This window comes from Phodopus roborovskii, unplaced genomic scaffold, assembly GCF_943737965.1.
Source record: "Phodopus roborovskii unplaced genomic scaffold, PHOROB, whole genome shotgun sequence".
NCBI lineage: Eukaryota > Metazoa > Chordata > Mammalia > Rodentia > Cricetidae > Phodopus > Phodopus roborovskii.
In genome coordinates this window covers 57,506,906-57,520,878 of record NW_026126511.1, presented here as the reverse complement: position 1 = coordinate 57,520,878, position 13,973 = coordinate 57,506,906, and the positions used below count along the sequence as shown (strand labels likewise).

The window sequence follows — 13,973 nt, the reverse complement described above, 5'->3', positions numbered from 1 at the left end:
GGAGAGCGTGGAGGAGAGGGCACAGCTTGCATTTCCTCTGTGGCTTTCCCTTGAATCTCTTTCTCTCCCCTCTTTTTCTTCCTCCCTTCTTCCTTCACCCCTTTGTTCCTTTTTATCAAATCATAAAACCAATACTCATTTAAAAAGTGAATAGATTTCTATAATGTGAGAGAAATAAATTCCTTTCCACTATTCCATTCCAAAGAAGGCATGGTTAGCAGTGTAGTATATCCGTCTGAACCTGATTTCTCATTGACTTGTTTTCAGTTGAGTCTCATTGTGTTACCCAGGCTGGTCTTGAGTTCCTGCCTCCACGGGTTTTCTTGAATCAGCTTCCAAAGTAGCAGAACTACAGACCTGTGCTACCATGCATGGCATGAGACTGGTTTTTAACTAGAATAAACAAAAGTAAAAATTATTTATAATTTTTTGAGGGGCTTCTCATGTCACGATGATCCCAGGATCTAAAGCAGTTGCCAAAGATCCAAAGGCTCATGGATAATCGGTTCTCAAAAAGAATCAAGCCAGGCTGTGGTGGCTCACGCCTCTAATGCCAGCCCTTGGGAGGCAGAAACAGATGGATCCTTGTGAGTTGGAGGCCAGCCTGGTCTACAGAACAAGTTCCAGGACAGCCAGGGCCACATAATAAGGCCCTGCCTCAACCTCCCATCACTGGATTAAGCTTGGCTGTTTACATTGTGTCACTCCCTTGTCTGGATGGCAGATTATGGACTCCTCGGGTTGGCATTTAAAGACATTCCTTACATTGACAGGTTGCATCCTGCTCCTTCTCCCATCTGTAGATCTGATTGGTCTACAGCAATACCGATACCAGCTTGGGTTCTCCCATTCCCTGGCCACAGTGGAACTTCTGCCTGCCTCTCCAGAGGCAGTTCTGTGGATCATCATTACATCGGCTTCCAGTCTGGTACCACCAGTTCCTGAGACACATACAAGCAGTCAAGGGAAACGTTCTTGACACTGCAGAGCTGCTCAGTCACACTGTTCTTGTGTCTCCAGTGTTTTTCTGGAGCTGTGCGTCTGAAAGGAGTGTTGGAGAGCATCGCATGTCCTTTCAGTGGCTGTTAGATATAGATATGTGTGTGTGTGTCTCAATCACCATTCCCACCATGCTACAATCATGTAATTTGTATAACTTCAAATGTTGCACTAATAACTGTAAAGAGGGGGGTTAATAAAAGAGTGTTTCTTGGTGCTGCAGTGGGGGGGAGCGGGAATAGCTCAGTGGACTAAGTGCTTGCCTCAAAAGCATGAGGAGTGGAGTTTGGAACCTACATAAAAGCAGGAGAGTGCAGTGACCCATGTGTCAGTCACTCCAGGGTTTGAAAGTCCAGGGCAGGGGATCCCTGGAGCAAGCTGACTATTTGTATAGAGACCCTGCAAAAGAGCTCTGGGCTCAATTAAGAGACCAGATGGTAGGGAGCAACTAAAGAATATTCCACATGTCAACCTCACATCTCCACATACCCCTATACAAAATTGCACATGCATTCACACAAACACACACCACATACATATACACACGACACAAAAAATTGTAAAGTACTGATCAAAAGGGTTCTGGAAACTGTGACTTCTGGTCAAGGCACAGAAAGAGATGAAAGGAACTGAGGAACCCTATATTTCAATATATGTTATTTATAAGAAACTTGTTTTTGAGTCAGGTGGTAGCAGCCCACACCTTTGATCCCAGCACTCAGAAAGCAGAGGCAGGTGGATCTCTGTGAGTTCAAGGACAGCCTGGTCTACAAAGTGAGTTCCAGGACAGTCAGGGCTACACAGAGAAACCCTGTCTCAAAAAACCAAAAAGAAAAACTTGTTTTTAAAAGAGGGGGGGGTTTAGAGAGACGGCCCAGTGGTTAAGTTCTCTGGCTGCTCTTCCAGAGGACCCAGGTTTGATTCCCAGCACCAGTATGATAACTCACAACCATCTGTAACTCCAGTTCCAGGAGAGCTGATGCTCTCTTCTGTCCTCCTCCACAGGCATTGCGTGCACATGGTACAAAGACATTCATGCAGGCAAACACCCATACATGTAAGATAAATATTTATATAAATGAGAAATGTGTCTTAATATAAAGACATTGAAAGCAAAAAGCAAAAGGAGATCAGGTATGATGGCTTTGCCAGTAATCCTGGTTTTCAGGAGGTAGATGCAGGAGGGAAAAGCTCCAAAGATCCAGACTTCAAAATCAGTTTAGGCAGGAGAAAGAAAGTAAAAGGATGAAGAAAAATAGACCATACCAATATTAACCAAAACAGAGATGGAGTAATATTGATTTTAGACAACAAGGACCTTTAAGGAAAGAAAATTATCAGGGGTAAAGAGTGGCATTAAATAATGATAAAGAGATCAGTCCTTCCAGAAGACATAATAGTTCTTACAGGTGGCAGCTGAAGTGCCAGGAAAAGCCTCACCAGTGTTAAAGATTCTATTAGGCTGATTAACTGATTAGAAGTTCTGTGTTGGGGGAGAGTTTGGAATGTTGCAGGTCTAGAGCCAACTTATCTTGGCTATCATTAGCTCTGTTAATAGCCATTCGTGCCAACTTCTGGTCTGACCTAACACCTTTTTGACTGCCAGGTGACATCTTTTGGAATATACAGTTTCTACCAACGAAGAGCTGAGACTATCAGCTAGCATCTGCCAGCCAGCCAAGGCGTCTTTGCTGGGCCTGCCTACCCAAATGATCTCACCAATGTAAATAAGAGTGTCTTGATTCATGCTTTTCTTTTGTTCTGTCATTATAACAATTTCATCAAACTACTATCATGTTGAAACACAGTATTGGGGCAATTTGAATCCATCTTCCCAGGTCATAGCCACTCATATTGGTTCCAGTATAAACTACTTATCGTAGTTGATGATTTCAATTTCGCTTTACTAAATGATAGATCTCACAAACAGAAAGTCTGGAAGGGCATAACTGAACCAAACAGCCACCAATTCCCTGGATCTAGCTGGAGGGTAAAGCTACTTTCTCCAGCCAGTTGGTGGCGGTGCATGACTTCAATCCCAGCACTTGGGAGGCAGAGGCAGGGGGATCTCTGTGATTTTGAGGCCAGCTTGGTCTACAGAGTGAGTTCCAGGATAGCTGGGGCTACACAGAGAAACAGTCTCAAAAAATCAAAACCAAACAGACTCAAAACAAAACAATCCAAATAAGCATATCTGTATATATAAGTGTGTGTGTAAAACAATAATCAGGAAGGAATCATGAAGCTGAGATGGAGAGGCAAGGACACAGGAGCTGGAAGAAGGAGAATGTGGGGTAGAAATTATACAAATATGTACACATATGAAATTTTCAAAAATGATAAAAGAATTGTTAACAATTAAAATCACAATTAATTGTATTCCTAAAAAATGTTTCTTGCTCAGCATATACTTGTAAATGTTATGAGTACTTGTTAGTGTATGGAGCTATGGAAAGAAAAGACAAATTTAATTATCTTGTGTTTCTTGCTTGCCGGCCAAATCTGAAATAACTTTTAAAGATTTATTGTATTGTTAACTCTAACATTTCTAGTAACACATGAGACGATTAGTATTTTAATGATGATAAATAAGGCAGTATTATTTATTTTCTCATATATTGTACTAGTGTGTGTGTGTGTGTGTGTGTGTGTAAGGAAGGGTCTAAGATTCCCCTGGACCTGGAGTTGTGAGCTGCCTGGTGTGGGTGGTGGGAGTGGAACTCTGGTTCTTTACAAAAACAGTATGTTCTCTTAATTTAAGCCGACGCTCCGGCTCCATTTTTGTCTTGTTTATTTAGGCAGGGTCTCACAATATAGACTGGACTGGCTTCGAATCTACGGAGATCTGTTTTGTCTATTGACTACAGAGAGCTGGGATTAAAAGCGACAGCTCCCCTGCAGACTAGGTTTCCAGTCCGAGGTCCTCTTTTCAGGGGAAAAATCCAAGACCAGCACCTGCCTTCTAGTGCTATGCTCTGTAATGCGGACGCTGGGAGCTGTTACTCAGTGCCACGGAGCCCACCAGCCTGTGAGAGAGAGGGAAGGGAGTGAGTGTGTTGGAAGATACGGAGAAAAGATGAGGGGACAAAGGAAATATGCGCAGCCTGAGTTTTAACCAATTTCTGCAGTGAACTAGGAAAAAGGCATGTAGGCTGACCCGTTCCCTAGGGAGGGCTGCAGGGCGCACTGCAGCCTTTGCGTAGAGCCCGCGTACACACCGGCAGGGTGGGCAAGTGAGTGATAACGGCAGTCGGCTTCTGAACCGTGGCTCCTCTATCTATCCCAACCGTCCAGTTCACTGACAAACAGGGCTCCATTCTCGTGCAAGGACAATCAAAGACGCAGGAAGTTCAGGGAGCAACGGCGGTGCGGCAACCCTGCTACCGGGCAAAGCCGCAGACCGCCACCCAGAGGTTCGTTTGGGTACTACCTGGAAAACGCCGTGGAAAGACTGGCACTGCGGCATCTGGGAGCCAATGAGCTCTCGGGCCGCTTAGATAATGTCTTCTTCCCATTACTTGCTGTAGCTGTCAATCAACCATTTACGAAGCTTTTATTGGAGATAGTTTCAATCACTCTCTGTAAGCCACGAATCATGCTTCTGTCCCCGCCCATCTCTTACGCCTTTAGCACTCCTCTGCGTCTGACGAGTTTAGTCGGTTTCTTTATCCCATTGGCTAAATGAGGTCCTGCCTCTCTGTGACCGGAAATGAAGGGTATCCTATTCCCATTGGCTGAAATTGGCAAGCGGTGGTTGTCTATCAAATTTGTGAACTGACGTTAGCGCCCGGGAAGTTCGGCCCCGGAAAGGGTGGGCTTTGCAAAGATGGCGGCTCCGGTGAGTTCTGTCTCGTTGCTTCTTCCCGTAGCTGCTGTGGATGCTTCTTTTCGCCGTGAAAGAGTGGTGGTGAAAGTTGTTTCAGGGGTGTGCCGGCCCTGACACGGCAGTGTTCTAAGTCAGATGCTGTATATTGGCTGGTTCCGGGCAGGGGGCTAACACAAAATTATCCTTCAGAGTGAGCTTTTAGAGAGCCTCGTGACCGTGGGGGGCCGTGATCCGGCCTTGGTGTCGGGGGATGTTACGAGGACATTAGGAGACAGCGGTCATGTAATGCGTCGGGGTGCAGAGCAAAAGCAACCGCGAGGTTTGGGGGCTGTGGTGGGAGGATTGGCTTTGAACCGAGGCTGCTTATACCCGTACGGGAAAAACGACCCAAAGTCTCGAATATTTTGAAAGAAAGGAGGGAATTGGTGGGTGGTGCGTTCTGCCATCTCATCGCCTAATGTAAGAAATGGATCACCCTGTCCCCTATCTGTAGGAGGTGCTGGAGTCAGACGTGTCAAGTTCGATAACACTTTTGAAAAGACTCCAGGAGCAGGTGAGTAGTGTCTCCTGTTAAAATAAATTAGTTGGGGGTTAGCTTTGACTTTGTATGTGTCATCCATGCACTTTGATGACTTAGGGACAGATATTTGAATAACTAAGTATCGAATAAAAGCCTTTCAGACCATAGTTGAAGGTAATTTTTTTTTGCACCCAAAGAAACACAGAAAACTTTTTACAATTATACCCAAATACCCAAACTCTTTTGTTTAAACAACTAAGAAAACAGATAATTGGCAGTATTGACATGTTACTCTAAGTGCCACTTAATATGCATTTACATAGTTTGATGTTTTGGAAGTTCTGATGGTACAGATAAAATTACTCTCCTCGGTTTTCGTGTGTAGTGATCCACACCTCTAAACCCAGCACTTGGGAGGCAGAGGCAGGTGAATCTCTGAGTTTGAGGTCAGCCTGGTCTACAGAGTGAGTTCCAGGACAGCCAGGGCCACACACAGAAACCCTGAGAGGAAAAAAGAGATTACACTCCTTATCACCATTGCCCTCCTCATCTCCTTTGGTTTTAATGATTTCCTGTCCCAGCTTTAAAAAGCAATAGGAAGTTTTTCACTGCCTCTTAGGGAAGTGTTGGAAACCCTGTGTTCAGCCACATTTCAGATAAAGCTTAGGTGGCATTAATTAGCATTTCTCTTTCATTGTTTACAAACATTACTGGTAGTTCAGGCAGCTATTTGAATTTCATTTGGTTAATTTCAGGTGATGGCTGTAACTGCACAAGTACAAGCACTGATAAAGAAAGTTCAAGCTGGCACATATTCTACAGAGAAGGTAAGAACTCTTGAAGAGGGGCTGGAGAGGTGGCTCAAGTTAAGGCAGCTTGTCACTCTTCCAGGGAACCTGAGTTGGTTCCCAGCACTCATGTTTCTTGGCTCACAACTCCAGCTCCAGGGAATCCCATCTCACCCATGATGTCTTTTGGCCTCCAGAGGCTGCGCTGTACATGACACACACACACACACACACACACACACACATCCACACCCACACCTTAAAAAAAAATGAAGTACCTGAAGAGGGAGTAACCCTTCATATGTACTTGGTGGGTTTTTTGTTTTGTTTGCTTGTTTTTACTGAAGGTTTGTTGTGTGGCACATGTCCAAGTGTTAGAGCTTCATCCAGGAGGAGTAATATATGGTCTCCATGTAGGAGCTTGGTAGGAATACAGAGCAGAGGACTAGATATGGGTGGCAGTCATTTTATAGAAGTCATTTACAGGAGGGATGCCAGCCAAGCAGGGAGTCCAAAAAGCTATCTCAGAAAATAAATAGGATTTTGAAAAATAAATATGAGCCAGAGATACTCAGGTTTGCAATGTTCTGGGGGAGTAATGATTTTATGAAAGGATACACATACATTTTGTATGTGTATGTGATGTGGGTATGTGATGCGGTAGTCACTCCAGGTTGCCGTGTAGGACAACTGAGGGGCTGCTTTGTTTCATATAATCTTATGTTAATTGGGGTATGGTGGCTCATACCCAGAAGTCCTCAGTTTCATTTCCTGTGATGTCAGTTACCTAAGATTAACTGCAGTCTGAATATACTAAGTGTAAAATTTCAGTCACACCTCCTAAGTTTTAAATAACTTATTTTAGTATATAGTTAACAATTATTTGATATTGCTAGTTATTGTTAATCTCTTACTCTAGGTTTGTAAATTAAAATTTACCACTGGTATAAGTGCTTAGGAAGAACAGTGTATATAAGATTCAGGTCTCTGCCATTGCAAGTATCCATTGACACTTGTGGAGTGTATCACTTGTATAAAAAAATGCCATTGGTCTGTGACAGGATACCATTGACTGGAAGGTGTAACCCAATTTGAGATGCTAAAATACATTAGATGCAGTAGCTTCTCCCTTCCTTGACCTGTAGTTTTTTTTTTTTTTTTTTTTTTGCTTTGTTTTGTTTGTTTAGACAGGAGCTAGCTGTGAAACACCAGCTGGCCTTGAATGCATACCTTCCACCTTCCAAGTGCAAAGGTTATAGATCTGCAGTGCAATGGGCTGGTTTTCAAATTAAAATCTGGAGAAAAATTAAGTTTTATAGTCCATTCTTGGAGATTATTGGTGTTAGTAGAGGGTGACTCTCACCTTCTTTACCTGCTTGAACTGGAAAGCTATGCTGTTTTGTTGCTTGCTTATTTATTTAGGCTTTGAAGTGGTCTCACTGTGTCCCTGACTGGCCTTAAGCTTGTGATGACTTGTGATGACCTTCCTCCTCCCACCTGTGCAGGCTTGGGCTACCACACTTGGTGGCTTTATATAAAGAGGAGTGTTTTTATTTATGTATTTATTTGCATGCGTGTGCGTGCGTGCGTGCGTGCGTGTGTGTGTGTGTGTGTGTGTGTGTGTGTGTGTGTGTGTGTGTGTTGGTGTGTTGGTGTTTTGCCTGCATGAATGTCTGGTGAGGGTGTAGGATTCCCTGGAGCTGGAGTTACAGACTGGGGTGGCCTTGAACTCACAGAAATCCACCTACCTCGACCTCCCAAGTGCTGGGATTAAAGGCATGTGCCACTATGCCCAGCTTTATTATTATTATTTTAATATTAGTGTTTCCCATATGCTTGTAACCCAGTTTGAAGTTGACAATGTTCTCACCTATCTTTGTTCTGGATACTGTTCTTTGATAAGTTTCAGTGCTGGGCTGCTAGCATACTTGAGTATATGTTTACCTATAGAACACGTGTGTATTAACTTAGCTTTTAACTTAGCTTTTATGATCAAATACATTTATAAAGTCCGTTACAGATTACAGAGTGCTTTCATGATACCTTATTTGTGTTTCAAAATTTTTCTTAGGGCAGGACAAAAATACTTTGCTTATTTACATGAGGAGAATACAATCTCAAGTTCAAGTGACTTAACCAATATTTGACTAACAAATGCATGCATGAGAATGTTTTAAATCATTGCTCATCCTCTGAAGCATACTAGGGCTGATAGAAAGAGCTAAGCATGCTGTCTAACCTGGGATTCCAGCTCCAGGTTCACACTGAGTGTGACAAGCATTTGTACTCTTGCTGTGTAATTTTGGTTAAATTGTCAGAAGTGCATTTTCCCAGGGCTGTAGACTGTCATCATTTTTATGCCAAGTATAAGGCCTTGTCTTATTTAATAACTACAAATGTAAATCATGCTGGCCTATGTTATTATATATTGTTTGAAAATCAACCTTTTTTTTTTCCTGTAAATATAAAGCATTTGGGGTTAGGGATTGAATGAACTCTTCCACATTCTAGATAAGCACTCTACTGCTGAGCTATGACTTCTAGCCCTATAGCCCTATAATACAATTTTAATTTTGGGAATTTTGGAAGATAGATAATTTAGCACACACCTTTAATCCCAGCATTCAGGAGGCAGAGGCAGGCAGATGGATCTCTGTGTGTTCAAGGCCAGCCAAAGATGCACAGAGACACCCTGTCTCAATAAAACAAAACAAAACAATAAATCATTTGTCTTATCCATCTTGTAATGGGGATAAAATTGGTGTTTTGTATATTTTAAAAATCAATACTTATGTGGAGGCTCTTTTGGTTCAAACTTGGGTGGGTCTGAGACGAGGCAGAGGGTGTTGCTGAAGTCACAATGGCACACTGTACCTCTTTCCCAGAGAACCCTGTGGACTTTAATGTCAGCAGCTATGAGACTGCATCACATAGTCCTTGGGCCACTTTGGACAGCTTTTTTCAAGAAGCCAGCCCTTATCCTGGGGATGCATGCCATGCATCCCTCCTGGCACCAAGGAGTATTGTGGTGCTTGGTCCTCTGGGCTACAGTCTTGCTTTAGCACCAGGGTTTCCTTTCGTATGTTATATTTTTGTGCTGCTTCCTATCACTACTCTCATGCATATGTTGGAAATGTAAGTAAAATAAGGGTTTCTGAACAAAAGCTCATTGGTACTTTGACAGTTAAACTGGAGTGGCTACTAAGTGACTGATAGCCTTTGTGTTGTGGATACACTAGTAAAGAGACCATTCCTATCCCAGGGATGGCTGAAGTTGGCATAAGATCTCCTCACCACAGTAGAGCAATGCACAATTTAAAACATGAATTGTAATGAGTGTGGTGGCTCAAATATTTTCCCAGCACTTGGGAGGTGAAAGCAGGAAGATTGTGATTTCAGGGTTATCCTTGGCTATATATAGAGTGTTCCAAGCCAGCCTTGGTTATATGAAATGAATTCCTGATCGCTCTGACTGGCCTTGAACTTGTGGCAGTCCTCTTGCTTTAACCTCCTACATGCTGAGATTCATCTAGTGTTTTGGACTACAGCTCACTGTGTGACCCAGTAACTTGGGTGAAGACGGATATGATTCACCTTCTTACATGGACTAGTTGGGGAAAACCTGGACCTGTAAAAACATTATCCTGGTATTTGCCCTGCCTCTCCTCCTGATTCTCTGGCTAAAACTAAGAGTCTGCCTCTTCCTGTTTTGTTTAACTTAGGGTCTGAGCTTCTTGGAAGTGAAGGACCAGCTGTTGCTCATGTATCTCATGGATCTGAGTCACCTCATCCTGGACAAAGCCTCTGGAGGATCTCTGCAGGGACACCCAGCAGTTTTGAGGCTGGTGGAAATCCGCACGGTATGAGCACTTTGCAATTGGATCCTTATTTCTAAGGCCTGTACTCCTGAGCTATCACAGTAGTTCTCACATAAGTGGGTGTTCTCCTGTTTGAGTAAGGAAGGGTGTTTTTGTCTGCATTTGCTCTACTTTGTGAATATTTTTGTTGCCTTATCTGGAACAACAAATGGGACTCTGGTATGTGCCTGATTTAGGGAAGAAAATGTAATCCTTATAAATTACCACATTGTAGGTTTTAGAAAAACTCCGTCCCTTGGACCAAAAACTGAAGTATCAAATTGACAAACTGGTCAAGACTGCAGTGACGGGCAGCCTCAGTAAGTGGGCAGACCATCATAAAGTTGTGGGGTTGTTATTAAGTTCCAAGTCTTACAAACTCTTCTTATTTCAGGTGACAATGACCCACTTCGTTTTAAGCCCCATCCCAGCAACATGATAAGCAAGGTAAGATTTGTGTCTGGCCAAGATTAACCCTGTGGCGACCCTGGTCTGCACGGCTCCAGACTGGCTCGAAATGCTTCAGTATGAGGTGTCCTCCCCTCCTCTCCTTAGGGCGCCGTGAGTCTCTCTTCTCACTTCGGACTAAGACTTCGAGTTTGCAGGCAGCTTCTGCTTCTTTTGTAGTTGAACTCTGAGGATGAAGAGGAAGACGAAGCAGGGGAGGACCAGTCTGAGGCTGCAGGGAAGAAAGCTGTGAAAGGAGCATCTAAGAAATATGTCCCACCACGCTTGGTTCCGGTGCATTATGGTATGAGTGGTGGCTGTGGCCTCCAAGGGGGAGTTTTGTTTCTGTTTCTTGTGTCAGTTCCAGACTAACCCTTGTGGACTTTTGTCACATAGATGAAACAGAAGCTGAGCGTGAGCAAAAGCGCCTGGATCGGGCCAAGAGACGGGCACTGAGCAGCTCTGTCATTCGCGAGCTTAAGGAACAGTACTCGGATGCCCCAGAGGAGATCCGTGACGCGCGACACCCTCACGTCACTCGCCAGAGTCAGGAGGATCAGCATAGGTCTGAGTTCTTACCGTTAGGAATTCTTTCAAGTCTGGCACAGGAAAACCAACAGCATATAGAAAGTGGAGTGAAAAACTTGGCGTGATAGTTGAAGATTGATAAGTGTAAAGTACAAATAAGAGCTAGGGGAAAAAGTTTTTTGTTTTCTCTGCCTGCTTAGGCTCAAGCAAATGCTATATAGGGAAGAATATATTCAGTTCCTCGTGGTGGGGCTACAACAGACTGCCTTTCATCAAGTCACAGTTCTTGCTGGGGTAGAAAGCACTAAGGACCAGTTCTGTGTTGGTACTGGAGTCTTGTGTACATTTAGGAAAACAATAGAAAAACAACTAACTTGAATGTGGGTTCAGCAGTTTCGCATAGGCACAGTCTTTGTAGCTTACAGTTTGTACAACAGAGCCCATTCAGGGAATCCTTTTTCACAGAGCCGACATGTGAGAATTTTCCTTATAAATGATAAATTGATGTGTAGTTGGACCATAGATTAATCCCTAGGGATGAGGGAGGATCCAGCAGAGAGCATTTCAGTGAGGAAACTTGGCATTGAACATACTTATCAAAATACCAAATCCTTAGCTGAATACTGTATTATCTGTGAATGTCCTGAAGACCTTGAATGAGAATGAGTAAATACTGGGGCCCAAGTTACCCTAGTCTGAGCCTTCTGGAAACCCTTTCTGGCAGGATTAACTATGAAGAGAGCATGATGGTGCGTTTAAGTGTTAGCAAACGAGAGAAAGGACGGCGAAAGCGAGCAAGTGTTATGAGCTCTCAGCTTCATTCCCTCACCCACTTCAGCGACATCAGTGCTTTGACAGGAGGGACTGCTCATCCTGATGAGGTGAGATGGTACAGCGGTGGCGGCAGCTTCCTGCTCTTAACCACATGTGTGGGGCTTCATTCGGTGAGCTTGAGAACTGGGTGTTGGTCCTTAGAAATGCACTACCATTTCTTCGCTTCTGTTTGTCCCCAGGACCAGCCTATTAAAAAGCGGAAGAAGATACCTAAGAAAGGCCGGAAGAAGAAAGGTCAGTGAGCCACTGGGAGTTAGTGCCTGGATGGACAGTCTGAGTTGGAATACCACCTCTCAGGAATTGCCATCTCGGGTCTTGTCTCTTTCTTCTGTACTAGTCATTAATCCCTTTAGGTAGGCTTTTATTTATCTCTTCCAAAGCTTGAGATCGGTGTCACTCACAAGGGAGTCTCTGGATCATACTTCTGTGGCTCCACAGCTCGTGTTCAGGTGTCTGCAAATAGATCTGTAGAATTGTCACCTGAAATAACCACTCTCTTTAACTGTATCCCTTCTTTTGTGAGTCCTGGACTGATGGAGAGGGTACTGCCCGGGACACGCCTCTGTTGAGCCTTTCTCTAGCTGCCCCTTTCCTGGCCTCTAGTGGTTCCAGCTTTGCCTCACTCTTGGTTTCTTATCATTTCAGGTTTTCGGAGGCGTCGGTGACATGCTTATGCACTTTGTCATCCTGGTGCTTCTAGCTTCACCGTGTGCAAGTGTTTTCTTTGGGCCCTGCTGGCCTTGGAAGTATGGAAAGATCTTTACTAAATAAAACTTCTTTTCTTATGAGTAAAAGCCCCTTTTTCATACATCGTCTGACTGGGATTGCTGGCTTTGTGGTCACATTCACTGAGTGGAAAGTGGACGAGGAAAGATGGTATTCTGGGGGAGAAGTTTGGTTTGTGGTGGTATATTTTTACTAGAAATTGGGAACTGATTATTTTATAATAATAGAGGTAGAATAGCATAATCAGCACTCCTTAACCCCTGTTGTCCACCTTTCTACATGATTTAACAGGTCTAAAATTCTAAAATAACGTTGGTTTTAGGTTTTGTTGATCTATCAAGCTTGACCACCAGGTGGCATTAGTGCCTCAGGAAACCTGTGGTTGCTTAATTAAACTAAAAAGGCAGGGGGTTGTTTCTGCATCCTCAGGAGTTTTGCTTGTCCCCGTTTTTCTGAATGCTTCTCTTTCTAAAATGTCATGTCCATAAGAGCTATCTTTGGTCAGTTTCGTAAAGAGTAGCTGCAGTGATGGACAAAGAGTTGGTGTAGTTTTGTGGTCTGGCCTCTGCCTCTCCTTCCAACCAGGACCTTAGTTTACTGGGTCAGGAAAGTCCAGCCCTTTCAAAAGCTCTGCCAAGCAGGGCAGTTTTGGTGCACGCCTTTAATCTCAGCACTTGGGAGACAGAGGCAGGCGGATCTCTATGAGTTCGAGGCCAACCTGGTCTACAGTCTGAGTTCCAGGTCAGGCTCCAAAGCTACAGAGAAACCCTGACTCAAAAAATCAAAATGAAGAAAAGCTCTGCCAAAGAATGTCAGCAAGTTGTGGACAAAATCCCTAGTGTGACAGCCAGAAGAAGAATGCCCTACAGGATCTGGAGCCAAACCCAGCTCAGGATTCAGGTTTGAGCTCTACTTCTAACCTCTGATGGTGAGTGCTTCCCTAAACCTTGGATAATAGAAACAAATGGGGGAAGTGAGAGGCTGGGTCTATAGATGTAATTCACTGGAATTTTAAAAAGACCAGGTCTCATGAATATTTGGTATTAGTGTCTGGTTTTCCTGACAGGTATCATGGGTAGGAATATAATTTGGGTCATTACATCACTAAAACTTTATTGATTCTGAGTCCTTTATATTGATTTTTTTTTTTTTTTTTTTTTTTTTTTTTTTGAGACAGGAGTTCTCTGTGTGACAACCCTAGCTATCCTGGATCTATCTGTAGACCAGGCTGGCCTCCAACTCACAGAGACCCACCTGCCTCTTCCTGGGATTAAAGGCGTACACCACCACTGCCTAACTTGAATTTGGTTTTACTGGTCACCCTGATTGAGGCAGGAAATCAATCAACTACAACCTATAGAAATTAAAAGGCCAGATTTATGGTTGCCCTTTCTGTGATCATGGTCATATGACTTAATATTTTGGTCTTTTAATTTTCCTCAACTGGT

At 43.6% G+C, this 13,973-nt stretch overlaps 1 protein-coding gene across 2 annotated transcripts in view; it reads left to right on the top strand.

Moving 5' to 3' along the window:
• Nucleotides 1-12,564, top strand: part of Ngdn (neuroguidin) — a 28,407-nt gene extending 15,843 nt beyond the window's left edge. The window contains exons 1-11 of one of the 2 annotated variants that reach the window (XM_051195707.1): nt 4,719-4,837; nt 5,319-5,378; nt 6,101-6,172; nt 9,856-9,993; nt 10,226-10,310; nt 10,385-10,437; nt 10,618-10,741; nt 10,834-11,002; nt 11,690-11,846; nt 11,979-12,033; nt 12,445-12,564. In XM_051195707.1, coding sequence (XP_051051664.1) covers nt 4,826-4,837; nt 5,319-5,378; nt 6,101-6,172; nt 9,856-9,993; nt 10,226-10,310; nt 10,385-10,437; nt 10,618-10,741; nt 10,834-11,002; nt 11,690-11,846; nt 11,979-12,033; nt 12,445-12,464 — 945 coding nt within the window. In that variant the 5' untranslated portion in view covers nt 4,719-4,825 and the 3' untranslated portion in view covers nt 12,465-12,564. Of the gene's footprint in view, nt 1-4,718; nt 4,838-5,318; nt 5,379-6,100; nt 6,173-9,855; nt 9,994-10,225; nt 10,311-10,384; nt 10,438-10,617; nt 10,742-10,833; nt 11,003-11,689; nt 11,847-11,978; nt 12,034-12,444 lie in introns of those variants that run through there. The other variant, XM_051195708.1, reaches the window with a different exon arrangement.
• The last annotated feature ends 1,409 nt before the right edge of the window (nt 12,565-13,973 follow it).